The sequence below is a fragment of the Aureococcus anophagefferens genome, assembly GCF_000186865.1.
Source record: "Aureococcus anophagefferens unplaced genomic scaffold AURANscaffold_13, whole genome shotgun sequence".
In the NCBI taxonomy this organism is placed as follows: Eukaryota; class Pelagophyceae; order Pelagomonadales; family Pelagomonadaceae; genus Aureococcus; species Aureococcus anophagefferens.
Window position 1 is genome coordinate 1,266,906 of NW_008705573.1, and position 27,734 is coordinate 1,294,639.

Sequence of the window (27,734 nt, forward strand, 5' to 3'; positions counted from 1 at the left end):
GAGAAGAAGGGCGAGTCCGGCCACGACCACGGCCACGGCCACAAGGACAAGAAACACAAGGAGAAGCACGACCACGAACACGAGCACGCCAAGTAGACTTCGACCACGAGCACGCCATGTAGACTTCGGCGAATTAAGCGCACGACCATTTTAGCATGACCGGCGCCGCCGCGCCCCGGATCGCCGGGATCGCGTCCGAGCGCGTAGGAGCGCTCGGGGTCGCTCGGGGTCGCTCGGGGTCGGCGCCGGGATCCCGGTGGCGCCGGCCCTTTTAGCCGGCGGCGCGTACGGCGTCGGGATCGGGATTTTCTGTCCGAGCCAATTGCAATTTGCCACAAGCTAGTGGGCCGCCTGTCGACAGTCCGCGTCCTCGAGCGCCGCTCCGCGTCCTCGAGCGCCGCGCCGTCGGAGACCCCGGAAGCCTTCCGAAGCCATGGTCTCCATCTTCAGCGGCGAGGTGAACCGGACGTGGCGGTTCTGCGACGGCGGGGGCCAGCACCACGAGGTGTCGCTCTACCACCACCCGCTCACGGGCGCGCGCGCGGCGCTCGTCGACCACGAGGAGCTCGAGGGGTCCCTGGGCACGAGCTCCGTGTTCCACGGGTCGACGACGACGATCCCCTTCGCCTGCGGCGGCTGCCGGGGCGCGATCCACATCCAGCGGAGCGCGTTCTTCGGGTTTTCGTACGCGTGCTCCGCGGACGGCGTCTCCGTGCCCGAGGCGACGTCCGCGACCGCCGACCCGCGGCGCGCCCCCGGCCACGCCGGTCGGTCGGGCCCCGCGCTCCGCGTGAACTCGTGCCGCGTGCTCGCGCACGTCACCACCCGCGACCACGCGTCGCCGTCCGCGCCCATCGTCTGGTACCTCATCGAGACGCACGCGTCCAAGGGCGACGAGGTCGCGACGACGCGCGTGCACCGCCGCTTCCGCGACTTCGCCGATCTGGACGAGGCAATCACCGGCGCGCTCGCGGGGCACCACGTGCGCAACTCCGTGCCGCGGCTCCCCCTCAAGAAGCTCAAGCTGTTCCAGGACCACAACGACGCCGCGTTCCTCGAGGCCCGGCGCCGGGATTTGGACGGCTACGTCGCCAAGCTCGTGCACGTGCCCCACGTCTGGGCGACGCCGCCCGCGGCGCCCTTCGTCGGCGTCGCGAACAACGTCCGCGAGTACAGCGTCGTCTTCCCCGAGCGGACGCTCGGGTTCACGCTCGGCAAGTCGTCGGGCGCGGAGTCGCGCGAGAACGACTTCCCGGCCTTCGTGGCGTCCTGCCGGCCGCCGGACTGCCCCGTCGACATCCGCATCGGCGACCTGCTGTCGAAGATCTCGGGCCGGTCCGTCGCGACGATGACCTTCGCCGAGCGCGCCGCTGTGCCGAATTCAAATCTTCAACCCGACTTCAATGTGCGCATATGCGACAGTTTTCGACGCAAGCTCTTCGGCCGTGCTTCGAGAACTCGACGAGAGCCATCGATCCGTCCAAACATCAGCCGAATCGACTTCGATTTGATCGAGCTAGAGAATTCTCAAGTTTGGTCAGGACCACCCAAACCAGTGGTTGAATTCCACACAGGTGCGTCAACGCGATCAAGCACTCCCAGCGGCCCATCATGCTCCACTTCCTCGCGACGCTCGGCTCCGTGCCCAGCGACCCGCTGCTCCGCGCGCCCGGAGGGCAGGCGCCCTCCGGCCTCGCGCCGGCGACGCCGGACCCCTTCGCCGGCGACTTCGACGACAACCCGTTCGCGGGGTCCCTGTAAAAAGCGTCCTTTTTTTTAGGAGCCCTCCTCCTCTGGCGCGTCCGCCTGGTAGACCTCGGGCTGGCACGCGGTCACGGCCTTCGTCTTCGGGTTGAAGCCCGGCGCGCCGAAGTTGCCGTCGTCGAGCGCGTAGGCGGCCGCGACCTCGTCGCCGCCGGCGCCGGAGACCCAGGGCAGGTCGTTCGCCAGGCCCGCGACGACCTCCTTGGGCCCGTGCTGCGTCGTCGCCTCGGCCCAGGACCAGTTGTGGCGCCGCCGGTTCGGCCGCGGCGGCCGCTTCGGGCCCTCCGCGCCGCACTGGAAGCACGTCTTGCGGAAGGCGAAGTTGTTCGCGTTGCACTGCTTGCAGAGCCAGTCGCCGGCCCGCGGCTCCGGGCCCCCGCGGCCCCGGCCCTGGCCGCCGCGGCCGCCGCGGCCGCCGCCGCGGCCCCGCGTCCCGCCGCCGCGCCGCGGCCGCTCCGCGTAGCCGCGCTGCGAGAAGGGCGTGTCGCTGTGGAGGAGCACGAGCGGCGACAGGTGCTGGCGGCGCGGCGGAGCGAAGCCCGCCGCGCACGCTGCGAGGAGGGCCAAAATGCAGCCTCTCATGCTTCAATTCGTCGAGCTTCACCGTCGCGATGTTGACGAGCGGCGGCGAATGTTGCCTTGCATCGCCGTCATCCGCTGCTGAGGTGGGTTGAATCCTCCAGCGATCCAGGTGACCTGACTCCGAAAATATGCGGATCGTGAGGTCGATGCGGCCTCCGTTTTAGATTTGTGTGAGGTCTTCACCCAAAACCATGAAGATTGCCTCGAACCAATGGCTCTCAATGGCAGCCCCACACGAAATCTCTCGCTATCCAGCTATCCCAACACAGCAGCCCCGTGGCGTCGGCATCTGGGCGCGGGGGCGCGGGAGGCGGGCCCGCCCCCCAGCGCCCGGCCATGTCCCTGCAACGCCGCCGGACGACGGGCGGCGGGGGCAGCCCCTTGTCCCGGCTGCGCGAGGGCGGGGCCCGCTTCTCCCTCGGGGGCGATCGCGGGTCTTCCTTTTCATCGCCGTCGGCCTGGACGACCCGGCGGCCGCGGACGGCGCTGAGCGCGTCGGCGCGCGTCCAGGCGGTCCTCGAGCGGCGCGGGGCGGCGTCCTCCCGGCCCCGAATTGCAAGGTCCCGCGCGCGGCGGCGCCCGGACGCGGCCCCCCCCCGCAGGCCCCGGCTCGGCACGGCTCCCCCGCGCTCCAAGCAGCTCCAGCGCGTCCACGCGGGCCTCCCGCGTCCCCCGGACCCCCGCGCCGGCCCCCGCCAGCCCCGGTCCCCCCGGCGGCCCCGGCGCGTCGCCCCCGGCGGCCGAGCGCGTCCCGGACCCGCGCAGGCGCCCGAGCCCGTCGCGCGGCCGCGGTCGACGCGCCACGACCTGGACACGAGCAAGGTCGAGCCCCTGCAGCAGCACGGCCTCATCTCGCCGCGCCGCGAGTCCGAGCCGCCGCGCGTCCCCCCGGGTCTCCGCGCGCGCGCCGCGCGCGCGGAGGAGCCGAAACACGCAGGCGCCGCGCGGCGGCCGTCGAGGTCTGGCTCGTGCGCCACGGCGAGACCGAGGCGAACGCGGGGCGCATCACCCAGGGCCAGCAGCACGGCCGCCTCACGCGCACGGGCGCGGCCCAGGCCGCGAGTTTGGGCGCGCGGCTCCGCGTCGAGCACGCGGCGCGGCCCTTCGACGTCGTCCTCTGCAGCGACCTGCTCCGCTGCCGCCAGACCTGCTCCCTCGCGACGCGCCGCTGGCGGCCCCGGCCGCCGGCCTTCTTCCGCACGGACGAGGGCCTCCGCGAGCGGTCCGTCGGCATCTACGAGGGCCTGCCGCACCACGCGCCGCGCGCGCCGCGGCCGCCGGGCGTGCCCGCGCGGGCCTACCGCGTGCCCCGCGGCGAGTCCTGGGAGGACGTGAACAAGCGCGCGCGGCGCCTGCTCCTGCGCCTCGGGGGCACGTTCGTCTCCGGCAAGGGCCGCCGCGACGACGACGAGAAGGCGCCGGAGGGCGCGCCCAAGAAGCCCGCGTCCGGCCGCGTGTCGCCGTCCAAGGACGAGCCGCCGCCCCCGCGCGACGACTCGCGGCTCCGCGTCCTCGTCGTCACGCACGGCGGCTTCATCATGGAGACGGTCAACGCGGCCCGCGGCGCCGACGGCCGCCGCGTGCCCTTCGCGGAGAACGGCGCCTACAACACGGCCATCTACAAGTTCGAGCTCACGAAGGAGCCCCAGCACGACCGCCTCTGCTGCCGCGTGCTCTCGATGAACGACGCGTCGCACCTCCACCGCTTCCGCGAGCGGTCGTCCGACTTCGACCTCGTCGACGAGCGGCCGGCGCTCGTCGACGAGTGCTGCGGCGACCAGTGGTGGTGCGACAACCCGGACGCCGAGACGCCCTGAGCACGTCGCTTCGCGACGCCGCCGCCCCTCCGCGGGGGGGCGCGCCGTTGGACGGCGCGCCCCGGCCCGCGCGGCGGCCCCTCTCTTATTCGCGCGCGACCGGAGCGTCGACCTCACCACACACACACAAAAACGCGGACCGTCGGCGACGCGCCTCGGGAGATCCAGGCCCGCCAAACCGACACCTCCGCCCAGCTCCGACCGCCCTCCGCCCGCGCGCGCCGTTGGACGGCCGCGCGGGGCCTACGTCGACGACGCCCCACATAACACCACCCGATGTTCGCGAGAAAGACGGGCACAAGGGCGGCGCCCCCCCTAGTGGAGCGGCGCGGCCGGCGGCTCCGACGCCGCCGACGGGCTCCGCCGCTCGCGCGATGGCGTCTCGGGCCGCTCGCGCTGCGGCTCGGGCTCCTCGGGCGGCGCGTCGGGCACGACGCTGAACTCGAACTGGCGGGGCTGCTCGGGCACGCCGTCGTCGTCGGGCGCCGACGCGCAGGCGATCTCGCTCAGCGCGGTCCCGGTCGACCCGCCGCAGACGAAGAAGCGCAGGCCCAACCGAAAGTCGTCCGCGAGGCGCGTCGTGAAGTCGACGACGGTGCGCTCCGACTCGAGGAGCTCCGTGCGGAGCCGGTTCCGGATGCGCGCCTTGTACATGACGGGCAACCCGTCGACGCGGCCCGCGAGGTCGTCCATGCTCTCGGCGCCCGTGTTCGCCGCGGACGTCGCGAGCTTGGGCTCGCCGGCCTCCAGGGCCGTGCCGACGAGGAACCGCGCCAGCCGCAGCCGCTTCGCCACGTGCTCGGGGAAGAGGCCCTCGAACTCGCCCGACGACAGCGTCTCGTCGAGATCTCCGAGCGTGCGGATGCGCTCGCGGCTGCAGATGCCGCGCCAGGAGATGCCCTTGTCGTCCGTGTCGAGGCGCACGAGGACGAGGGCGACGTCCACGGGGCAGGCCGCGGCGCCCTCGCCGGCCTCGACCATGAGGCCCAGCTTCGCCTCGACGCGGCTCATGGGGTCCTTGCTCGGGGAGACGGCGTGCTCGATCTCGAGCTCGGCGCCGTTGCCCGCCGCCGCGGCGTCGAGCTGCGCGCTGCTCGACGAGCCGATGAGGAACTCCATCGGCCGCCGGCGCGCGGACCGCCGACGGACGCGGTGCGATGCACAACAGTGCGGCCGGTTTTTTAGCGCCGCTTCAGGAAGGCGGCAAGGTGGCAGCCCCGAATAAATTTATAAAACTCCGCTTAACTCCGCCATGGGCGCCTCGTGGCTGCCCTTGTGGCTCGCCGTCGTCGTCGCGCGCGAGGCGCGCTGGGCGCCGCAGCGCGAGCTCGAGCGGCGCCATCCGGACGACGCGCTCAACGCGTCGGCGCGCGTGCGGCGCGAGCTCGAGCGCACGGTGGACGCCTACCCGAAGGCGCGGAGCGACGAGGACGCGCTGCGCCTCGCGCGCCAGGCCCTGGCGGCCACGCAGCACTTCGTGCTGCTCTGGCAGAACCGCATCTTCTGCGCCGCGGACCACCTCCACGCCGACAAGCACAAGATCCACTACATGTTCTCGCTCATCGCGTCGATGGCGGAGCGCGCGCCGCTGCCGAACGCGCTCTTCGTCTGGGACCAGGGCGCGCGGGGCACGGGCTGCCCGCCGGGCGCGCCGGAGACGCCCTGCTTCGTCATCGCCAAGGTGTCGGGCTACGGCGCGCGCGGGATTTTGGTCCCGAACCCGTACTTCTGCCACCTCCGGTTCTGGGACGACCGCGCGGGCCGCATCCGCGGCGCCGCGGCGCTGCGGCCCTTCGCCGGGCGGGACCCGCGCCTCTTCTGGCGGGGCGGCGTCACGCGGTCCTGCAATCCGGGCAACGTCGCGCGCGTCGCGGCGATCTCGCTGACTTCGGACGACGCAACCGCCTTCGACGTGCGCTGCACGTCGTGCCAGCCGCCGAACAGCGACGCCTGCGGCGGCGCCTTCAACTACACGGCGAGCATGCGACACCTCGCCGACGGCCGCAACCGGTCCCTCTTCGTGGAGCCGCACGACTTCTCGCGGTGGCGCCACGTCCTCAACATGCCGGGGACCATGGGCGGCTCCTACAGCCGGCACCTGAACCACCTCTGGAACCTGGGGTCGACGGTGGTCCTCTGGGACTCGCCGGCGGTGGAGTGGTACTACCCCGCGCTGCGCGACGGCGCGACGCACGTCGCGGTGACCCGCGCGTCCGCGCCGGCCGCGGTGCGCCGGCTCACGGCGGACGTGGGCGCGGCCCGGCGCCTCGCGGCCGAGGCCGCGGACGTCCACGACACCTACCTCTGCGGCGACTGCATCGAGGCCTACTGGCGCGCGGCGCTCGACGCCGTCCGCACGCGCCAGCGCCAGGCGCGCGTGCTCGACGACGGCGCGGGCTCGCTGCTCCACGACGCGCTCCACGACGTCGACTGCGAGGCGCTCCGCGAGTTCGTCCTCGCGGACGACGCCGGCGCGCCCATGGACGCGGAGCACGACTTCTTCGGCGGCCACCCGGGCACGTTCCGCGCGCTCGGCGACTGGGACGACCTCAAGTTCGCCTGCCTCGCGTCCTAACACGTATGGTATCTCTCGCCGTGGCGCCGATCGGCCGTTCACGACACTTCAACCAGCACGTCGATGTCGACGATGTCGTCGGCAACACACATCGATCGGTCCGACTCGATCGCCTGGCGCCAAAAAATACGCAACATGGGCAGCCCGGTGCCGTGAGATGCGCCACGCCCTAGTGCTGGCGCTCGTGGTGGCGGCGCGCTGCGGCGCGGCGCCGCCCGGCGCGGCGGTGCGCGCGAGCGAGGCCGACGGCGCGCCGGCCGCGCCGCGGCGCGGTCACCACCCCTACGTCGTCGTGAGCAGCCAGCGCAGCGGGTCCCTCTTCGTCATGGACGAGCTCAAGAGCTACCCCTGCGTCGTGAGCCACAGCGAGATGTTCCTCAACCGCGGCGGCCTCGAGTGGGACGGCGCGACACTGCGGGGCTGCCTGAGGACCTTCGCCGCGGGCGGCGCGCTCCCGGGCGCCGCGGCGCCGATCACGGCCAAGTTCCAGGTCATGCTGAACCAGACCCTGCGGCAGGAGGCCGAGGCGGCGCGTGGGGGTTACGCCGTCGCGACGGGCTTCAAGTGGATGCTGAGCCAGCGCGCGGGAAGACACTGGCCGTGGTTCGTCGAGCTCTGCCGCGACTTCGGCGTGCGCCTCGTCTTCCTGCTGCGGCGCAACGCCGCGCGCCAGCTCGTGAGCCGCCTGCTGAACGCCGAGGACAAGGCGCGGGCCCAGGCGGGGGGGCTGCGGCACTCCGCGCACCCGAACTCGGAGTCGCGGCTCGACGAGCTCCGGAGCCGCCGCGTGACGTTCCGGCGGGACCAGGTCCTCGAGCAGCTCCAGGACATGCGCGAGAAGTGGGACGAGCTCGAGCGGCTCCGGCTCTACGCGCTCGCCCGGGGCGTGCCGTCCGCGCGCGTCGTCTACGAGGACGTCGACGCGGACCACTCGCTCGTGGGCAACCTGAGCGACTTCCTGCTGGCGGACGTGGGCGCCGAGGAGCGGGCCAACTGCGCGGCGGCCTTCGCGTCGCGGCCGCCGCCCCAGGGCCACGAGAAGATCCACACGAGCTCGCTCGAGGACCTCATCGTCAACTTCAAGGAGGTCTGGCACCTCCTCCACAACACGCCCTGGCGCCACTGCCTCGCGGAGGAGCCCCACCCGCCGCCGGACCCGGGCGCCGTCGTCGACGCGAGCTCGAGCCTCTACGGCTCGAACTCGCGGCCCTGCTGGGAGCCCCCGGGCCACTTCGGCGACTAGACGGTTTTCGGTTTTTTACACACGGGGTGCGCCTAGTGCGCCTCGAGCCAGGTCCGCACGTGGCCGTTGCGCCAGTCCTTGGTGACGTCGTCGTAGTGCGCGTCGAAGTGTAGGCGCTGAGGCCGTGGTCGCCGGGGTCCGCGAGGCGCTTGTTCGACACCTGGAGCACGACGGCGGAGCCGCCGCGCGCGGAGATTTCGTCCGCGACGGGCGCCGCGGCGGGCGCGATGGACTCGTCGCGCAGGTGCTCGTTCGCCGCGTAGTAGCCGACGACGCGGCCGCCGTAGGCCGACTTGGCGTAGGTCTCGACGGCGAGCGACGCCGCCTCGACGCTCGGCGCCAAAGTGCCGTTGTGGAAGAGGGGCACGGCGTCGACGACGGCGATCGTCGCGCCCTCCGACGTGCCGACGAGCAGGCCGTCGACCGCCAAGTGCGGGTAGGCCGCGCAGTGGAGCATGATCTTCGTGTAGGCGAGCTCGTTGACGGACGCCATCGCGGACCAGGTCGACGCTGAGGGCGACGATGCTGGCGGGCGTCGGCCTTGCCACAACACCCGAGTTGAACGATGTTGCGAGCGCGCGCGCTGGCGCCGCAACTGCGGCGCCTGTCGACGGTCCCGGTCCGCGCGCCGCGCCTGGGCCGCGCGACGCAGCCCGCGCTCCGGTGCCGAGCGCTGTCAACAACGAAGCCCGTGGGCCCCGTGGGCGCCGTGGGCGGCGGCGGCGCGCCGGAGCTCGAGGAGGGCGACGCCTACTGGTGGGTGCCCTACGCCGTCATGTCGGCCATCGGCGGGCTCTGCTTCTGGTTCTATCGCGCGTCGGCGGCGCACAGCAACCGCCTCGAGCAGCTCGACGCGATCGGCGACGAGGTCGCGCTCGACGGCGGCGAGCGGGAGGAGCTCCGGGACCGCAACGCGCCCTTCCTCACGGCGGCCCAGTTCGCGGAGGTCTGCGCCGAGACGCGGCGCGTCCTGCGGGCGTCGGCGGCGACGGACGGCGTGGGCTACGTCGCCTTCGCGGAGGCGGCGAACCGCTTCCTCGACCGGCCGCTCGAGGGCGGCCACCTCCTGGACCGCGTCGCCATGGTCGCCAACGCCCAGGACCGGCGCGACAGCGAGGACGTCGAGCTCGGCTACCTCTTCGCGGCGCTGTCCCTCTGCTGCGGCGGCGACGCCGTCGAGCGCGCGGCGGCGCTCCACCGCGTCTACGCCGACGGCGACGCGCTGCCGCGGCGCGACCTCGAGCGGCTCGTCTTCTGGCTCGCGCGGTCGGGGCAGATCGACGCGAAGAAGCAGGTCGCCGAGGGCGACGGCTCCTTCCCCGTGCAGACCTACGTCCGCAAGGACGCCGCGACCATCGTCGCCGACGCCCTCAAGGAGTCGTCCCTCGACGAGGACAGCCACGCCCTCACCGAGGAGGACTTCGTCGTCCTCATGACCGCGAAGGCCATCGACTTCAAGTAGCGCGCTTTCCCGTAAAAACAGACGGGCTATGTACACGCGACTATGTGCAGGGCGCTAGATCTTGTGCCGGTTGCTCAGCCAGGAGAGCCACGTCTTGTGGACGAAGGACCCGACGCTGATCGCGGCGATGCGCGAGTGCTGGGGCACGTAGAGGAAGTTGAGCAGACAGAGTGGGGTCCAGAAGACCGCGGACCCGAAGGACGCGTCCCACCACTCGCGCCGCAGCTGGCTCGCGGTCTCGTCGACGCTCCGCCCGCGCAGCGAGCACGTGATCGCGTAGAACGTCGGGATGAGCAGCAGCGGCGTGTGCACGTAGACGTCGAGGACCATCTTCGTCATCGCGTTCCGCACCGTCGGCGTCTTTCCCAGAATTCGGTCGTACCAGAGGTAGAGCGTCTTCGCGGTCACGCCGTAGTGGAAGAACCCGAACGTCGCCAAGGCCAGCGTGCGCCCGGCGTCGACGCCGTCGTCCCGGGTCAACGACTGGCAGGTCACGTCGGACGCGGCCATGACACCGCCGGCCGTGGCGGCCGCCGCGACGTGCGGCCGGCGCTGCGAGAAGCGGGCGTAGTGGCTCGGGAAGGCGCGCAGGGAGGCCAGCGCGTGCGTCGGGAGGGAGCGCAGGGAGGCCAGCGCCATGATGTGAAGAAAAGCAGGGAAAAGAGGACCGGCGTCGTCCCTGCCGATGTGGCCGGTTTCACGAGCGCGCGCCGCTGTCAGGAACTGCTAGTCGGATTGCTGCTGGGCTAGAGTAACGGCTCGGGCACACGTGCTGCTTAGTTATCGCCTCACGGCCCGCGAATCTCGCGAACAATATCCATACGTCGGGTCGAGCGCCGCGAATTCACGCGTCAACACTAGGTAAACATCAGCTTTGTGTCCTCGTTTTGCGATTCTCAGACGACGTCCCACCACGTCGCTTCGACAAGAACACGACCCCGTCGTCCGCCGACGCGGCCCGCACGCTCGAGTCCGCGCTAGCCTCTGCCCCGCGCGCGCTCCCCCCGCCCGCGTCCGAGCGCGAACGCGGGCCCGAGTCGCCGTCGGCAAAAAAACACGGCAAAGCGAGATTTTACACGCAAAGTGGAACCTGCTCCCCTTCCAAACCCCCTTCCACCATCTTCATCTCTCGTGCCGGAGGGACGGCTTGTCGCGGTGGAGGTGCGAGTCCGCGGAGCACTCGCAGCCCCACAGTTCGCCGAAGGTCGGATCGAAGCCGGCGCCGTCCTCGTCGCAGCGCATGGCGTGCCCGTGCCTCACCCGAAACTCCACATTCCGCTCGCCCGGCCCGACGTCGCGGTAGGCGCGGCAGTGGCAGCGGCACCAGCCGCCCCGGGAGACGCAGAGCCGCTCGGGGCTCGGCTTCGCGTTCGCGGACACCGACCGCGCCAGGGCGACGACCCACGCGAACGCCCGCAGGCCCCGGCGGACCCCCGGCATCGTTTCGAGGAGCGGCGGGGCAGCTCCGCACTGGAACCAGACTTCGATGATTACGCCTCAACAAGGCTGCACCGTGAAGGGCAACGTATCGTCGTCGCGATGCATATGAGCCGCGCCTGAGCGCCATCCCAAGCGCCATGCGGTCCCGCGCGAGCGCGACACAAAAGGCGAAACGCGCGGTGGCGTCCGCGAGCCCGGCGAGCGCGCACGCGACGACGTCGCCGCTCACGCTGCTCCTGGCGCTCGCCATGCTGGGCAGCCTCCTGGCGACCCACCGCCTGCAGGTCGCCCGGACCCCGGCGCCCCTGCCGCCGGCGCGGCCGGCGGACGAGTTCCACGTCGTCTTCAGCACGGACTGCGGGAAGTACCAGGACTGGCAGAGCGAGGTCGTCTACCACAGCGCGACGCTCGCGGGGCAGCCCGGGCGCGTCACGCGCATCGCGAGCGGCTGCACGGACGCGGAGGCGGCCAAACTCCGCGCGCGCCACGCGGAACCCGACCTCGCGGGCCGCTTCCTCGTCCACCTCACGCCCCACTTCTCCACGGACGGCGACAGCGGCAAGGACTACAAGTTCTACAACAAGCCCTACGGCCTCCGGCACTGGCTCGGGGCAGGAAAAGGGTGATTCAAGTTCTCTTCAACATGAGCGTTCCGGGCGCGATCGTTCCAGAGAAAGCATCCACGCTTCGAGAGCGCTTCGAGATATGATCGCCCGTCCAAAAATCAGCCGAAACGAGTGGAAAACGGCCGAGATAGGAGCCTTTCAAGTTTAGGAATGTCGCACCCTTTTGCGGCCCAGGCACTGGCTCGCGCGCGCGGACCTCGGGGACGACGCCGTCGTCGCGCTCATCGACCCGGACTTCATCTTCCTGCGGCCGCTGACGGCGGACGTGAGCAACGCGTCGGCGATCCTAGCGTCCGCGCCCGTGGACGCCGCGGCGGCCGCCGCGCGGTTCCGCCGCGTGAAACGGGGGCAGCCCGTGGGCCAGTTCTACGGCCTCGGCGACGGCTGGCTCAAGTTCGACCTCGGGAAGATCTGCGGCGCCAAGAGCCGCTGCGCCAACGTCACGTCCGCCGAGGCCTGGCGCTACTACAGCGTCGGGCCCCCTTACATCGCGCACCGCGACGACCTGGCGAAAATCGCGGACCGGTGGTGCGAGTACGTGCCGCGCGTCTTCGCCCAGTACCCGGAGCTGCTCGCGGAGATGTACGCCTACTCCATGGCCGCCGCGGACCTGGGGCTGCCCCACCTGCGCCTCGACCACTACATGGTCTCGAACGTGAACGCGTACGGGGAGGCGTGGCCGTTTGTCCGCCGGCGCCGACGCCCCTTCCGCCGGACACCCCGCCGCCGCGCGCAGGTGGATCGACGGCGCGGCGACGTCGTCCTGCGACGTCACGCTGCCCCAGCGGCTCTGGCCCGGCCACGACGTGCCCGTCTTCGTCCACTACTGCCAGGGCTACCGGTTCCCCGACGCCGAGCGGGAGCTCGTCTTCGGCAAGCGGCGCCTGCCGCACGACGTCTTCTCGAGCTGCGCGGGCGAGCGGCTCCCGCGGCCGTCGCCCGCGGAGTTCGCGCGGGACCACGGCGACCTCCGGGCCGCGCCCGCCGTCGGCCCGCCGGGCCGGGACCTGCGGGACCGCAAGCGGCGCGCGTGGATGTTCTGCGCGGCGACGGACGCGCTCAACGCCGTCGTCGCCAAGTACGGCTTCCTCGGGCGGCGGACGCGGTCGGACGGCGCGCCGTGCGACTAGACGGGTGCGGGTCGCTATGCCAAAAGGGGCGCGCGCGGCGGCGCCGGGGCGGGGGTCGTCACACGGGCACGTTCACGAAGCGCGCGTTCGCCTGCCACCAGGGGTGGGCCTTGAGCTGGGGGAGCGTGAGGCGGCTCCGCGGGTCCGCCGTGAGGAGCCGCTGGAGCAGGTCCGGCGCGTGGGGGCTCAGCGAGATGTTCCAGTTCCGCAGGAGCTCGTCGAGGCGGCCGTCGCGGACGTAGACGTAGCGCATGTCCGACGTCGTCGGCCCGCTGCCCGCGTCCCAGGGCGGCATGCCCGTGAGCAGGAGGAACAGGATGATGCCGAGCGCCCAGACGTCGGCGGCGAAGACGTCGAAGGGCTCCTTGGCCTCGAAGAGCTCGGGCGCCATGTAGAGCAGCTTGCCGCAGCGGCAGGGCCAGCCCTTGGACGGCCCCAGGGGCGCCGCGTAGTAGGACGGCCCCGCGGCCAGGTCTCTCTCGTGGCCCGGCGGCGGCGGCGGCGGCGCGTTAGGGCCCGCGAGGAAGCGCGTGAACGTCGGATGCGACTTGACGGCCATGCCAAAGTCGATGATGATCGCGTCCTCGTTCGCGTCCAACATCAGATTCTCCAGCGACATGTCGTGGTGCGCCAACCCGAGCGCGTGGAGCTTCTCGAGGCCGGCGACGATCTGGCCCATGTACGCGGCGGCGCGCGCCTCCTCGAGCGCGCCCCGGCTCTCGACGACGCCGAAGAGGTCGCCGTGGGGGCAGAAGGGCATGACGACGTAGACCGACGCCTCGTCGGCGTAGCAGCCGAGCATGGGCAGCACGTAGCGCGCGCCGCCCGCGCTGGCGACGTAGTTCATGACCGCGACCTCCTTGATGGGGTCCTCGTTGAGGCGCCCGGCGTGGCGCGCCATGTGCTGCTCGTACTTGGCGCGCTCGATGCACTTGATGGCGACCTCGCGCTCCGTCGCGCGCCACGGCGCGCCGCCGGCGGACCCCAACCCGAAGATGCCGCCGCGCGCGGCCGCGGCGCCCGTGGGCTCGAGCTCGACGCCGTGGCGCACCTTGCCGTAGATGCAGGTCTGCAGGTTCCGCACGAGGCCGAAGCCCCGGCCGTCGGCCGTCACGAGCACGTGCTCCATCGTCACGTCGCCGCGGCCCGTCGCCACGGCCTGGCGATGCCGGAGCTCGCAGCCGAGGAACGCGGGCTTGGGGAAGGGCATGGGGTTCGCGCCGCCGCCGACGGCGGCCAGGGCGTCGAAGAGCGCGCCGCAGGACGGCGCCGGCGCGCCGCCGGCGAACGCGCCGAGTCGGAAGTCGAAGCCGTGGTTGCGAAGCGCCTCCCTGCGGCGCGCGGCTCGCGCGGCGCGCGGGAGGGAACTCTCGACGGGCGCGGGCGTCGCGCGTGAGCTTGGCGTTCCAGGGCATGCGCGAGCACGCCACGGCCTGCGGCGGGGGGGGGGCGGGGTCGCGCGCGCGGCCGCGGCTCCGCGCGCGTTCGAACGGCGCGCGCCGGGCGCCGGCGCCGCGCGAGCTCCGCGAGGCGCGCCGGGTCCCTGCCGCCGGCCGCCACGGACTCCCAGAGCTCCAGGGTCGTCCGCTCCGTGTCCGCGTCGCCCGCGTAGCCCGCGGCCTCGAAGTGCGTGTTGTACCAGCTCGTCGCCATCCCCGCCGCGCCGCACCGGAGCGCCGAGGCCGGCGGAGGCGCCGCGGGGTTCCGGGCAGCGCCGGCGGCGACGCTCGGTGTCTCTCTCGCTCCCGCTCCTCGCTCGACACCGGCAAGGCCCGCAGTCAGGGTGGCGATCGGCGGCAGGCTTAGCAGGCCGTGTAAAAACTTGGACCTGTTGGCTGAGCTTTCCCAGCTCCTCGGTGGATGCGCCAAGTGGCAGTCGCCGCCGTCCTCTCGTGAAACCCCCGGACTAACAGTACCGTCGTTCGAAGCGGCCGTTTGGCAGCCACCGACCGCGCGGCGCAGGGACACCTCGCCCGGCGACGAGACGCTCGCCCGCGCCAGCTTCGAATTTTACGGAGGTCCGTCGGGTTAAAGTTGCCCAAAGTATCCTACCGTTCTATATCACAAAAGCGGAAGGGCAAAATGGTGCTGCCATCACCGAGCTGTCTAATAACTTTTTCCGCGCGCGGCCGCCCCGCGCGCGCTTTGGCAGGCCCCCCCGCGGCGGCGTCCCGGACACTTCCACCGAGGCGATTTCCAAACGACGGCGGGGGGCGCGAGAAACGAGCGGTCGACGGTTTCGCGGTTTCCGCGGGCGGCCCGACGGCGCGGTTCCCGCCCGCCGCTGCGGCCCGCGCCCGGCGCGGCGCGCCCCCCGCGACCCGCGAGGAGGTGCGGGGCGGCGGTTTCGCCCGCGCGACGCCCTCGGGCGCCGCGCGGCCCCGGCCGACTCGATCGGGGATTCGTTCGGGCCCGGCCCGGTCGGGCGGCGGGCGGATCGCCCGCGGCCCGCGCGCGGGGCGGCGGCGCGCGCGCGGCCCGCACCCCGCGGGGTCTCGGGACGCCCGCGCCCGCGCGGCGCCGACGTCGACCGGGGCGCCGCGGGCGACGCGCTCGGCGATCGGCTCCGGGCCGCGGGACCGGCGGCCGGGTCCGTCCGACGGGCCGCGCGGGGCGGGGGGGGGGACGTGACGATTTCTATGGGTCAGAGAGTATCTGCGGCGGCCCGGCGGCGCGACGCCGAAGGCCATCGCGGGACGGCCGGCGACGCGTTCGGGCCCGACGCTGCGCGCCCGCGCCTACTCGGGAATACGATCACCGACTTTGTGAGAGCCGTACTACGGGTCGCGCAGGGAAGCAATAAGATTACACAACCACCGGTCCCGAAGGGACGGGCTCCCACAACCATCGGTCCCGAAGGGACGGGCTCCCACAACCATCGGTCCCGAAGGGACGGGCTCCCACAACCACCGGTCCCGAAGGGACGGGCTCCCACAACCATCGGTCCCGAAGGGACGGACTCCCACAACCATCGGTCCCGAAGGAACGGGCTCCCACAACCATCGGTCCCGAAGGGACCGCGGCCGCCGCCGCGGCCAGCCCCCATAGCCATCGGCCCGAGTCGCGCATCTGAGGAGCCGGCTAGCCTTCGGCCAGGCCGCGTAAACACGGCGCCGCGCCCCCTCCGGCCGGCGCAGACTGACCTTTACCTTCCCGGAGGCCGAAGGCCGGAGGAGCACGGGCAAACTTGTTACGCCTTTGTTCATTACTAGTAGTGGTTGGCACGATCCACGAGCTCTCTTTGCGCGCCGCAAAAGTTGTTCCACCACACTGCGCGGCTCGTCGTCGCGCAGCGGGAGCACGATGATGCTCCAGTAGTCGCCGCCATGTCGAGCCTGCAAGAGGCGCGCGCCCGCGTCCGCTCCCTCGCGGCCGGGGGCTGCCCGCGCCTCCCGCGCGGAGCGCGGGCGGCCGCTCGCCGGCCGCCGCGGCCCGCGCGCCGCCGCACGACAAAAGGACACGCCCGCGCAGGTGGCGCTGGCGCGGCCGCTCCTGAAGCGCTACCACGCCCACCCCTTCGCGGCGCAGACCATCCGCTGCTGCCCCAACAGCGGCGAGCACCGCGAACTCGGGCCCGACGAGGCGGCCGCGCGGGACCTCGCGCGCACGGTCATCCGCGCCTACGAGCACCAGCCCGTCAAGGGCGCGCCCCTCTGCCTCCCGGGCGGCAAGGTCGTCGCGGCCGACGCGAGGCGCGCCGCGTCCCGCGCGCTCCGCCGCGCGCGCGCGCGACCGCGGCGACCCGTCTCAGGTCTGGGCGAACCTGCTCCACGACGACCTCTTCGAGATTCTGGAGGCCGACGACGCCCTCCGCCGCATGCGCGCGTTCTCGACGGAGAAGTGGCTCGAGCGGACCGTGAGCGACCGCGGGAGCCGCGACGACCGGCGGAAGCTCGACGCGCTCCTCCGCGAGCTCAGCTTCCTCGAGGGCGTCGACGTGCCGGACGCCGACGACGGCCGCTGCGGCCTGCCCCGGGACATGTTCATGGTCGAGAGCCAGCCGCTCCAGGAGGTCGAGGTCTACCGCGGCCTCGACGACGTCGACCTCCTCGAGGGCCGCGGCCTCCCCGGCGACGACGGCGAGGAGGAGGAGGAGGAGGAGGAGGAGGAGGCGTAGGACGCGCCCGCGACCCCGCGCGCGCTGTTACGGCACCTCGTCGGTGAGCTGGGCCCCGGGGCTCGGCACGCGCGGCGATCGCCGCGCGCGGAAGCGCGGCGCGGGCGCGTCGTCGTCGCTCCGGTCCGACCAGGACCGCGGGGGGATGACGTGGAGGTCGCCGTGGTCGCGGAGCGTGCGCCAGAGGCGCCGGAGCGGCGCCTCGTAGAAGTCGCGGAGGAGCGCGCGCGTCGCCTTGGCCATGGGCGGCGCGGCCTCGGCGTCGCGATGCCGCCGCGGCCGGAGCGCGTCGAGCGCGTGGTCCCAGAGGGACGTCCGGAGCGGCGCGACGTCGTAGCGGCCCTTGCGCCGCCGCAGCTGGGGCTCGAAGTCGTGGTAGGGCAGGCCGAGGCGGCCCTGGAGCCTGTGCCGAATTCAACCACTGGTTTCGGGGGTCCCCACCAAACTTCAGAACTCTCTAGCTCGGTCACATCGAAGTCGATTCGGCTGATTCTTGGACGAATCGATTGCTCTCGTCGAGTTCTCGAAGCAGAGTTACAAAGCTCGCGTCAAAACGGTCGCATATGATCACATTGAAGTCGAATTGAATAGTTGAATTCGGCGCGGCCTGGAGCTCGTCGAGGACGCCGAGCGGGTCGCCGACGACGTCGTCGAAGAAGAGCACGTGGACCTGGCGCCGCGGGAAGTGGCCGTAGATGGACGAGAGCTGGGCCGCGTAGTCGCCGTCGGCGACGACGTCGACGGCGCCGCCGGGCGCCTTGGCCCAGCGCGCGGGCAACCCCGCGGGCGCGAAGCGCGGCGCGTCGGCGCCGGCCGCGGCGTCGTCCGCGGCCGGCGCCGGCGGCGCCCGGAGGAAGAGCTTCGCGACGGTCGCGCCGCGGACGTAGGCGTCGAAGGTCTCCGGCGCGCAGGCCCCGGCCGCGCACGCGAGCGGCGATAGGTCGCCGCGGCCCGCGCAGTCGCCGACGTAGCCCTCGGCCTCGTCGAGCGTCCAGGCCGCGCGGAAGCAGCCGCGGCGCGGCGCCGCGGAGACGACGGCGCCCGCGGGCGACCGGGGCAGGGGCCGCGACACCTCGTAGAAGCGGCCGTGCCGCGCGTGGTGGCCTGTGCCGAATTCAACCACTGGTTTGGGTGGTCCTGACCAAACTTGAGAATTCTCTAGCTCGGTCAAATCGAAGTCGATTCGGCTGATTTTTGGACGAGTCGATTGCTCTCGTCGAGTTCTCGAAGCACAGCCGAAGAGGTTGCGTCGAAACTGTCGCATACGCTCACATTGAAGTCGGGTTGAAGATTTGAATTCGGCACAGGTGGTGGCAATAGGCCGAGTACGCGCGGTCGACGGGGTCGCGGAGCACGACGACCAGATGGACGCCCGGCACGAGGTGCCGCGCGAGCGCGAGCGCGTCGGGGAAGCGGGCGTAGCTCGGCGACTTCTCGAAGGTCGCGACGCCCGCGCGGGCCTCGTCGCGCGACACCGCCGGGAAGCTCCGGAGGTAATCGCGCCACGTCGCCTCGAGCGCGGCCGTGTCCGAGCCGTTGCCGGGGAGCTGGTCGAAGTAGTGGACCTCGCGCCGGTGGGCGGCGGGGCCGTCGCCGCGCCGGAGCGCCGGGTGGCGGCTCAGCCAGTCGCTCAGCGAGCCCGTCGCCGCCTTCTGCGCGCCGACGATGAGGAACGTCGGCAGGCAGCGCAGGGACTTTTCCGCGTCGGCGCCGCCGGCGAGGAAGCTGAGGGCGGCCCGGGCGACGCCCGCGCGGCCGCCGCCGGCGACGCACGCGCCCGCGTCGACGGCCGCGGCCGACGCGCATTTGGCGCGGCCGTCGAGCACGAACCTTCTCGGGCCCGCGGACCGGTCCTGGGCCGCCGTCGCGTCGCCGCAGGCGACGCGCGCCAGGCGCACGCGGGGCGCTGACAGCGGCGACGCCCGGCCCGCGACGGCGGCGTCGCGCAGCACGAGCACGAGCGTCGTGCACAGCGCCGCGCCGGCGAGCCAGAGCCGCGTCTGGAAGGACCGGCGGTGGCGGCTCCGGTCCGCCGTGTGCCGCTGCGCCTGGCTGGCGATCTCCTCGTTCCGCGCATGGATGCGGTTGAGGAGCATCGCGGCAGGTATGTTCGCGCCCGCGCGTTCGTCTCGAGCCCTGCAGAATTGCTCGTCCGCTGTGGCAAATTCGACTTCAATGTCTTCCATCCCTTGCTTTGCCCCCCTCCGCGGCTCCGGCGCGTGATGTGGCATCGGCCGAAGCTCTGCACGTGTGGATCCATGCTGCTCCTCGCGCTCGTCGGGTCCTGCGCGGCGTTCGCGCCGGTGCAGCGCGCCTCCACCGCACCGACGCAGCGCGCGAACCTCGCCGAGCGGACGGCGCCACCGCTTTCCGCCCTCCCGACGCGCCGGCGCGGCGTCGCGCTGCGCGGCGGCGGCGACGACGACGGCGACGACGACGACGCGGCCATGGCGAGCTTCCTCCGGGGCAAGATGGCGGAGGAGAAGGCGGCGCCGAACCCCGTGGCGAATTTCTTCTCGAAGCTCGGCAAGGGCCTCGACGACTTCGTCGACGACGCGATGGACCGGAAGCTCGGCAACGGCGACAAGTTCTACGGCAAGCGCAAGAGCAACTTCTACGGCGCGGGCGACGAGGGCAAGCGGGCCTTCGAGGGCGACAGCTCCGAGGACTACGCGGGGCCGCGGACCGGCGGCTACTTCCAGCTCGACAGCGAGGGCCGGCCCGTGTCGCGCCGAGGCAAGCGCCTCGACTAAGGCGCCGGGATCACAGTTCTATTCGAGGGCCGCGCGAGGGCGCTCTATTCGAGGGCCGCGCGAGGGCGCTCGCTCCCGCGCGCGCGGCGCCGCGGGCCGCTAGAGGTCCCGTTTCCTCCGCGGCTTGAAGAACCGGCAGGGCTGCCGCTGGACGTTGTCCTCGATGGCGCAGTACGTCTCCTGCGCGCGGGCGGCGCGTCGCGGCGGCGCGTCGCGGCGCGCGCGCGGGGCGCGGGCGGCGCGCGTGCATGGTGCTGATCTGCTCGCTCGCCGGGTTCGGGTGCGGTCGCTTCTTCGCCATCTCCGACTCCGGCGTCCCGGCGAGGTAGTCGCGGAAGGCGTCGCAGAGGTACATGTCCGCGTTCGCCGGCTGGTCGCAGAACCTGCGCGCGGGGAAAACGTCCGCGCCGGCCGCGGCGCGGCGCGACGCCGCGGGACCGCGCCAGTGGTGCATGGCGAGCATGTCGACCTCGACCTCCTTCCGCTCGCGCGCCTTGCGCGCCTCCGCCTCCTCGGGCGTCTCGCCCTCGACGGGCGGCGCGCCGGCGCGGGCCAGCAGGCTCACGAGCACGACGGCGGCCGCGCGCCGCATGGCCCTCGACCGCGCGTCCGCGTCGCTTCCGCGGCGTCCGGGCCCCTGCCGCGGGCGAGTGCACCGGACTTTGGTTGCGTTCCGCCGACGGTCGACGGCGAAGATGCGTGAGGAAGGTCTACTTGCTCATAAAATGGTACCAGACGTTGCGAGGCTGCCCCCTATAATATGTTGAAGAGAAATCTATAGCTAGCCGAGTGATGTCCAGCACTTGCCTTCACGAGTGGCTTCACACTCGCTCTCGAGTGCCGCTTGGGCAGCGCGATGATGGCTGCCCGCTGGCTGGCCGTGATCGCGCTCGCGGCCGGATGCGACGCCCTCTTCGCGGCGAAGAGCGAGCCCGTCGTCGAGCTCGACGGCGAGACGCTCGAGGCGGCGCTCGCGGCGGCGCCGGTGGCCGTCGTGTCCTTCGGCGCGCCCTGGTGCGCCCACTGCCGGCGCTTCGAGCCCCAGTTCCTCGAGGCGGCGAGCGCGGTCCGGGACGCGGGCCTCGACGTCCTCTTCGGGTCCCTCGACGCCGCCGAGGACCGGGCCGTCGCCGACGCCTACGGCGTGCGGGGCTACCCGCACGTCAAGTGCTTCCGCTTCGGCCGCTTCGTCGGCGACTACGAGGGCCCCAACGAGGCGGCGCCCCTGGCGCGCTGGGCGAAGCGGCGCGCGCGGCCGGCGGTGAGCGAGCTCGCGGACTGGCCCGGCGCGCGCGACTTCTTCGGCAAGCTGCTCCTCGACGGCGCGCTCGAGGCGCTCGTCAGGGCAGCAAAAGGGTGCGACATGCCCAACTTCAAAGGCTCATATCTCGGCCGTTTTCCACTCGTTTTGGCTGATTTTTGGACGAGCGATCATCTCTCGGAACGGTTTCGAAGCGTGGATGCTTTCTTCGGAACGCGCGCGCGGAACACTCACGTTGAAGCGACGTTGAATCACCCTTTTGCTGCCCAGGCGCTCGTCGTCGGCGTCTTCGCGCGGAACGACTCGGACGCCGCGCGGCGCTTCGCGTCCGTCGCGAACCTCGAGGACGACGAGGACCGCGTCGCCTTTGCGCTGACGACGCGGCCGGACCTCGTCGCCGAGGCCGCGAACCACGACTTCGGCGTCGACGAGTTCGGCGCCTTCGCGGACGCCGTCGTCGTCGTCGAGGCCAACGACGGCGACGACGTGTCCGTGCTCGGCGTCGACGACGCGACGCCGGCGTCGGCCATGGCGGCCTTCGTGGGCGCGCGGCTCACGCCCCTCGTGACGCGCTTCGAGAGCGCGAAGGGCGCCGCGCTCTTCTACGAGCACCGCGGCCCCGCGGTCCACGCGCTGCTCGTCGTCGACGAGAAGTCGAAGCGGGCGCTGGCGGCGACTTCCGCCCTCGCCGACGCCGCGGAGGTCGAGCGGAGCCGCGTGCGCCACGTCGTCGTCCCCGCGGCCGAGGAGCGCGTGCTCAAGCACTTCTCGCTCGACGCGGCCTACGACCTGCCGACGGTGATTTTGTGCGACATGCGCGTCGTCGCGGATCTCGACGTCGACGTCGACGGCGCGCCCCCGTCGCGGGAGGCCATCCTCGGCACGCCGCGGACCTACACCTTCGCGGCCTGGGCCGCGGCCTCCGGCGGCGACAAGTCCGTCTTCGACGCGGACGACCTGCTCGCCTTCGAGGCGGCCATGTTCGCCGGCGAGCTCGAGCCCTGGCTCCGGTCGGAACCCATGATCGGCGGCCCCGGCGACGCGCGCCGGGCCGCGGCGGCCGCGAACGCCGAGGGCCGCGTCGTCGAGCTCTCGGGCAAGTCGTTCGCGGCCGTCGTCGACTTCCACCGCCGGGACCCGGCGAGCGACGCCGACTTCTTCGTCCTCTTCCACGCGCCCTGGTGCGGCCACTGCGCGTCGCTCGCGCCGACCTGGGAGGCCCTCGCGCGGCTCTACGCGCCCGTCGACTCCGTCGTCGTCGCGCGCATGGACGCGACGAAGAACGAGATCGACGACCCCGGCGTCCTCGTCGACGGCTTCCCGACGATCTACCTCTTCCCCGCCGACCGCGACGCCAAGCCCGCGCTCTACGAGCACGCGCACGACCTCGACTCGTTCAGCCGCTTCCTCAAGGAGCGGGGGACGCGGTCCTTCGACGTCGCCGGCCTCAAGGGCGGCGGCGAGTATAGAGAGGAGCTCTAAGAAGAGAAGTAACGGAAATCCCTAGCTTACGAGCGGAGCGCGCGGGGGAGGTCCCGTACGACGACGACTCCGCGCACGACGAGTCGCCGCCGCACTCGTCGGACGGTAATGATTACTGAGTTTGGCCTTCTATGACGCCGCTTATCCAGGGGTTGCTCGCGGGGTACCTCGGCGAACCGAGCCAGGCGGCGGCCGAAGGCCTAACATATCCCGCCGGCGGCCGCGGCCAAGTGCGCCGCGCGGTGCGGCGTAACGCCGAGGTTCGGTCGCGCGCCGAGCCGGGCGTCGGGGACGCGGGGGGAACTTGCAGGTACGTCGTATCCGGGTCGATGCACTGGTCGAAGATCTGGACCTCTTCATCCTCGCACTCGGAGAGTCGACGGTGCTGCGCGGCCTTGGTCACGGAGTCCTCGAGCGACGACGACGCGCGGAACGCCACTACGGCTGCTCCGACACATAGTTTGGATTCGCAACGTTCGCATGGGCATTTATGAATGTGTCCTTTCCAATGCCATAGTGGTCCATAATCGGTTTTAAGCGCCTGTACATGTACTCGGAATCAAACACATCACGTGGGAACGCCAAGGTGATTACTTCCTGGTCTTCATTGGATAAGTAATAAAACATGTGCGCGAGCATGGCATTGTTCTTTTCAAGCATTTGTGTCATATTGTGTGCACCAGCCCAATAACCTCCCCGTTTTTGCGGTGCCTTGGAACGACTCTCGGCCACTTTATGTGGGTCTCTCATAGGTACCACGAACCAACGGAAATATGCATGTTCGTGGGGGTGATTTTTGTGGTAGTTGACATAATGATCGAGATGTGTCATCGCCTCGGGCGCTTTTACAATATCGCGCCCTCGGGCAGGTTTCGCATGTTCTAGTCCCGCGTGGGAACTTGTCAGTTCAGCTTTGGCGACTTCTGTTGCAGAGAATCCAGTTGGAAGACCGAGTGTGGTAAACAAGTTCATTAAAAATGTCGTTCCGGCCCGCCCAGTGCCAGTTACGAGCGTTAATGGTCTTTTGGAATGAGGAGGATCTTTCGAGAACGCGGCGTCGACCTCCGACTGCGGCGCGGCGTCTTTCGCCGCCCACTTCTTCAACCACCCCTCGCTCGCTTCCACCGCCGCCGCGCGCGACTCTGCCGCCGCGAATTGCTCGCGCAGGGCCTCGACCTCCGACGCCTTCGACGGCTCCTTCAAGAAGCGGCTCTTGACGACGGCCTTCGCGGGCGACTCCGCCGACGTCGCGAGCTCGAGGCTCGCCTCCGCCGCCGCGAGGCGCGCGCGGCGGTCCTCGTTCTCGGCGCGCGGGTCGCGGTGCGCCTCGGCGGTAACGATCAGAACCGTACAGAAGCCCTTGCGCCAGTTCATGGTTCACTTTACCTGCGGCGACGCGATCTCGGCGAAGCGGCTCGAGCCGGTCGACGTCGTCGCCGAAATCGCGAGGCTCGGGGGCTCCGAGGCGCGCGTCGGGCGATGCACTCTGAGGGGGGCGGGCAACGCGAATCAACCCCTAAAACGGCGCAAGAGCGCGCGCAAAGCCCGCGCCGGCGCGCGGTGTTGTGCGCCGAGGACCTGTGTAGAATTCGCCGATTTCCCACTTGGCTTTCCCCTATTTTTTTACGCCGAGCGGTTCCGGAGGTCGATGACGCAGACGCCGATGTTGTCCTGGGACTGGCGGACGAGCGCCTCGTGCGTGAGCGCCGTCGCCGCGTCCTGGTAGCGGCTCGGGCTGGCGGCCGCCGCCGCGAGCCGCGCCCGCACGAAGCGGACGGCCTCGTCGGACGACGTCGTGTCCCAGAGGCCGTCGGTCGCGAGGATGAGGAACTCGTAGGCCGCGCTCTCGGCGACGAAGACGTGGGGCTCCGGCACGAGGTACTTGGCGAGGTCGCGGTTGCCGATGGACCGCGTGACGACGACGCGGCCCTCGACGCGCGGCACGGCGCCGGAGGCGTCGACGGCGCCGCCGAGGGCGACGATGCGCGCCGCCTCGGCCGCGTCCGCGGCGACGTGGTCGTAGGACGCGTCCACGGCGCGGCCGTCGGCGCCGCAGCCTGTGTGCAAATCAACCAGTGAGCTGGGACGTCGGGGCCAAACTTCAGAATTCTCTAGCTCGGTCAAATCGAAGTCGATTCGGCTGATTTTTGGACGAATCGATTGCTCTCAGCAAGTTCTCGAAGCACGGCGGAAGTTCTCGTGTCAAAACATTCGAATACGCGCACATTGAAGTCGGGTTGAAGATTTGATTTGCACACGGGCGGCAGCAGAGCACGGCGCGCGAGTCGCCGACGTTCGCGACGAGGAGCGCGCCGTTGTCGGCGACGGCGGCGACCGTCGCCGTCGTGCCCGACCGCCGCCGCGTGCCGAGCCGGTCGCGGCCCAGCGCCGCGAAGCCCGCGTCCGCCGCGCGGAACGCGGCCGCGACGTCCGCCGCGCGCGGCCGCCGGAGGTCGGCTTTCTCCTCGAGGAGCCGCGGCAGCGCGTGCGCCGCGTAGCGCGCGGCCTCGCGGCCCTCGTGGCCGTCGAAGACGCCCCAGAGCGTGAAGTTCTCGCGGTACGCGACCGCGTAGTGGTCCTCGATGGTCTCGCGGCGGCCCCGGACGTCGCAGAAGCCGGACCGCGGGTCGTCGGGGAGCAGCGCGTGCGTGGACAGGCAGCCCGGGAGGGTCGACGCGTCGTAGACGCAGAAGGCGCCGGGCCGCTTCGCCGCGGCGTAGACGCGGCAGCTCTCCCAGACCCCGAAGGAGCGCCGGTGGCCCGGCACGCGGTACTCCCGCGCGTCGAGCGCGACCGCGGCGTCGCCCGCGAGCGCGCGCGCCTGGTCCCGGCGGAAGAAGGCGTGGGACGCCAGCGCGTCCGCGGGGAGGAGCCGGTCCCGCGGGTCGTGGGCCAGCAGGCGCCGCAGCAGGTCGACGCCGTCGACGCCGAGGAACCGGTCGTAGCCGATCTCGAGCGGGTCGCGCCGCTGGAGCTCGCCCGCGAAGTCGTCGTCGCCGCAGGCGGCGACGCCGGGGAAGATACAGAGGTCCGCGAGCGCCGCGCGGAGCAGCGCGCGCTCGACGTCCGCGGGCGCCTCGCGCCGAAGCCGCCAGCTCAGCACCGCGCGCGTCCGCTGGTCCACGGTCAGCGCCTGCCGCGTGCCCAGCAGGAGCTCGAGCAGGAGCACGCCGAGGCTCCAGGCGTCGTAGGCCGGCGCCGGCGCGTAGAAGGTGTCCTCGTCGGCGAAGAGGACCTCGGGCGGCATGTACTCGACGGTCTCCTCCTCGCGCGACGGCCCGAAATCGCCGAAGAGCCCCGCGGCCTCCGCGGCCGGCGACCACGCGCTCGACAGGTCGATGACCGCGACGCGGAGCGCGCCGTCGTCGCCGAGCGCGACGGCGACGTTCGAGAGCTTGAGGTCGCGGTGGACGACGCCGCGGCCGTGGAGCTCCGCGGCGCCCGCGAGGAGTTTTCGCGCGAGGTCGCGGAACCACGCGGGCCCTTCCGCGCTCCGCCGGAGCGCGCGCCACGACTCCGACGGCTCGAGGAGGCCCGACGACGTCGGCGAGAACGCGTAGTCGTGGAGCGTGACGCCCGCGTCCTCGAAGACGAGCCAGAGGTCGCCGCCGTCGCGGAAGCGCTCGACGAAGCCCGCGACGCCGCGCGCGCCCCGGAGCGCCTCGCCGAAGAAGACCTCGCGCGCCGCGGCCTCGCGGACGTGGCCGCCCTTCTCGAGGAACATGCGCTTGAGCACGAACGCGCCGCCCGTCGCCGCGTGCTCGCCGCGCCAGACCTCGCCGTGCGCGCCCCGGTTCACGCGGCGCGTGAACCGCCAGCGGAACGACGACCCCGCGACGACCGCGCCGCCGCCCGCGGCCTCGGGCGGCGGCGGCGGCGGCAGCGCCTTCGTCGGGTGCGGCAGCGCCGCCGTGAAGTGCGCGACGCCCGCGAGCGGCGCCTCGAGGCGCTGCGACCCGGCCGCGCGCTCGAGCTCGCGGAGCACGTAGCCGCCGACGACGGCGCCCGGCGCGACGGGCGGCGCGCCGAGGCGCGGCACGGCCTCCGCGTCCCCGCGGGCGGCGCCCGCGAGCGCCTCGGCGGGCCGCGCGCCGCCGCCGCCGCCGCCGACGGCGTCGCCGCCGCGGAGGTGCCGCACGTAGGCCGCGAGGAACGAGCACGAGATGAGGAGCGCCAGCACCGCGAGCCAGGCGACGAGCGCCTGCCGCGTCTCCGCGGCCGCGCGGCGCCGCCGCGGCGACATCTTGCCCAGGGCCGCGCCGTCCTGCGACGCGGACCGCGCGCGCGGCGCGCGCCGCGGCGGCGTCGTCGCCGCCGCGTCGACGCTCAGCTCGACGCCGTCGACGTCGATGCGCCGTCGATGCATCGCGACCGCTCCAGCGCGCTGTGTCGCGGTTGCAAGCTAGCGCATCGTGCCGCTACGGTGCTGTGACGCAGTTGCAAGAGGTTGTAGAGGCTCGAGCCATGCTCTGCTGTTCTCGCGTCAAGGTTTTGGAGTGCGCCGACAGTGCCGTGTGATCGTGGACAGCTAGCTCGTCCCGCCGCGAGCCCGCTCCTCCCAGGGCTCGTTACTTCCGCTTCTTCGGCGTCTTGGACTCGAGGAGGAGGACGGCGTCCTGGGCCGGCGGCGGCGCCTCCTCGTCGTCCTCGGTGTCGGAGTCGACGACGAGCGTCGCGTCGTCGGCGTCGGACCCGGCCGCGGCATCGCCGTCGCCGTCGCCCGCGGCGCCTCGGGCGTCGAGCGGCGGGTCCCGCCCCTGGCGCGCGATCGCCGACGCGAGCGCGACGACGGCGAGGCCGAGGCCCCAGGCGCGGAACGGCGGCGCCGGGCGCGGCGGCGCCGGCGCCGCGAGCCGGAGGAACGGCCGCGGGAATTCCACGCGCGGCGGCCTGTGTGGAATTCAAATCTTCAACCCGACTTCAATGTGAGCGTATGCGACAGTTTCGACGCAAGCTCTTCGGCTGTGCTTCGAGAACTCGACGAGAGCGATCGATTCGTCCAAAAATCAGCCGAATCGACTTCGATTTGGCCGAGATAGAGAGGTTTGAAGTTTTGCTGGACGCGTCCATTCCACTGGTTGATTTCCACACAGGCGGCGGCCGCGGCGGGTCGGCGGCGAAGGGCGCCGCGCAGCCGGCGAAGGCGCCCGGCGGCGGCGCGGACGTCGAGAGCGCCGCGACCGCGTCGCCGGGCGCCGCGCCCGCGGGCCAGGCCTGGGCAGGAAAAGGGTTCGAAATTCCCAACGTCAAAGGCTCCGAGCTCGGTCGTTTTCCGCTCGTTTCGGCTGATTTTTGGACGAGCGATCATCTCTCGGAGCGGTCTCGAAGCGTGGGTGCTGTTTCCGAAACGCGCGCGCGCGGAACACTCACGTTGAAGCGACGTTGAATCACCCTTTTGCTGCCCAGGGCCAGGCGTCGCGGCCGAGGGCCCCGGCGACCGCGGGCGCGGGCGCGCCGCCGACGACCAGGGTGACGGCGAAGG

General features: G+C 71.9%; 6 protein-coding genes across 6 annotated transcripts in view; 3 read left to right on the forward strand and 3 right to left on the reverse strand.

Moving 5' to 3' along the window:
* Positions 1-433: 433 nt before the first annotated feature.
* On the forward strand, positions 434-9,443 carry AURANDRAFT_71905 (hypothetical protein; the record flags this gene model as incomplete). The annotated part of the gene is made up of 7 exons (XM_009040018.1): positions 434-1,335; positions 1,575-1,757; positions 3,284-4,103; positions 4,483-4,758; positions 5,485-6,716; positions 7,039-7,903; positions 8,634-9,443. 7 exons carry the CDS (start codon positions 434-436, stop codon positions 9,441-9,443), a joined length of 5,088 nt encoding a protein of 1,695 aa, XP_009038266.1.
* A 1,688-nt stretch (positions 9,444-11,131) lies between these two features.
* Positions 11,132-12,639, forward strand: AURANDRAFT_65267 (hypothetical protein; the record flags this gene model as incomplete). Its single annotated transcript, XM_009040019.1, has 3 exons — positions 11,132-11,505; positions 11,684-12,190; positions 12,246-12,639. 3 exons carry the CDS (start codon positions 11,132-11,134, stop codon positions 12,637-12,639), a joined length of 1,275 nt encoding a protein of 424 aa, XP_009038267.1.
* Positions 12,640-12,697: 58 nt separating this feature from the next.
* Positions 12,698-13,441, reverse strand: AURANDRAFT_28472 (hypothetical protein; the record flags this gene model as incomplete). Its single annotated transcript, XM_009040026.1, has 2 exons — positions 12,698-13,063; positions 13,193-13,441. The coding sequence occupies 2 exons, from the start codon at positions 13,439-13,441 to the stop codon at positions 12,698-12,700; spliced, it is 615 nt and encodes a 204-aa protein (XP_009038274.1).
* A 3,342-nt stretch (positions 13,442-16,783) lies between these two features.
* On the reverse strand, positions 16,784-20,101 carry AURANDRAFT_65268 (hypothetical protein; the record flags this gene model as incomplete). The annotated part of the gene is made up of 4 exons (XM_009040025.1): positions 16,784-17,152; positions 17,328-17,943; positions 18,029-18,892; positions 19,818-20,101. 4 exons carry the CDS (start codon positions 20,099-20,101, stop codon positions 16,784-16,786), a joined length of 2,133 nt encoding a protein of 710 aa, XP_009038273.1.
* Positions 20,102-20,368: 267 nt separating this feature from the next.
* Positions 20,369-22,252, forward strand: AURANDRAFT_28524 (hypothetical protein; the record flags this gene model as incomplete). The annotated part of the gene is made up of 2 exons (XM_009040020.1): positions 20,369-20,770; positions 21,845-22,252. 2 exons carry the CDS (start codon positions 20,369-20,371, stop codon positions 22,250-22,252), a joined length of 810 nt encoding a protein of 269 aa, XP_009038268.1.
* Positions 22,253-23,875: 1,623 nt separating this feature from the next.
* Positions 23,876-27,734, reverse strand: part of AURANDRAFT_65270 (hypothetical protein) — a gene marked incomplete at both ends in the record, with an annotated part of 5,781 nt that continues 1,922 nt past the window's right edge. Inside the window, 4 exons of the mRNA XM_009040024.1 lie at positions 23,876-24,309; positions 24,509-26,516; positions 26,863-27,142; positions 27,342-27,466. Coding sequence (XP_009038272.1) covers positions 23,876-24,309; positions 24,509-26,516; positions 26,863-27,142; positions 27,342-27,466 — 2,847 coding nt within the window. The remainder of the gene's footprint in view (positions 24,310-24,508; positions 26,517-26,862; positions 27,143-27,341; positions 27,467-27,734) is intronic.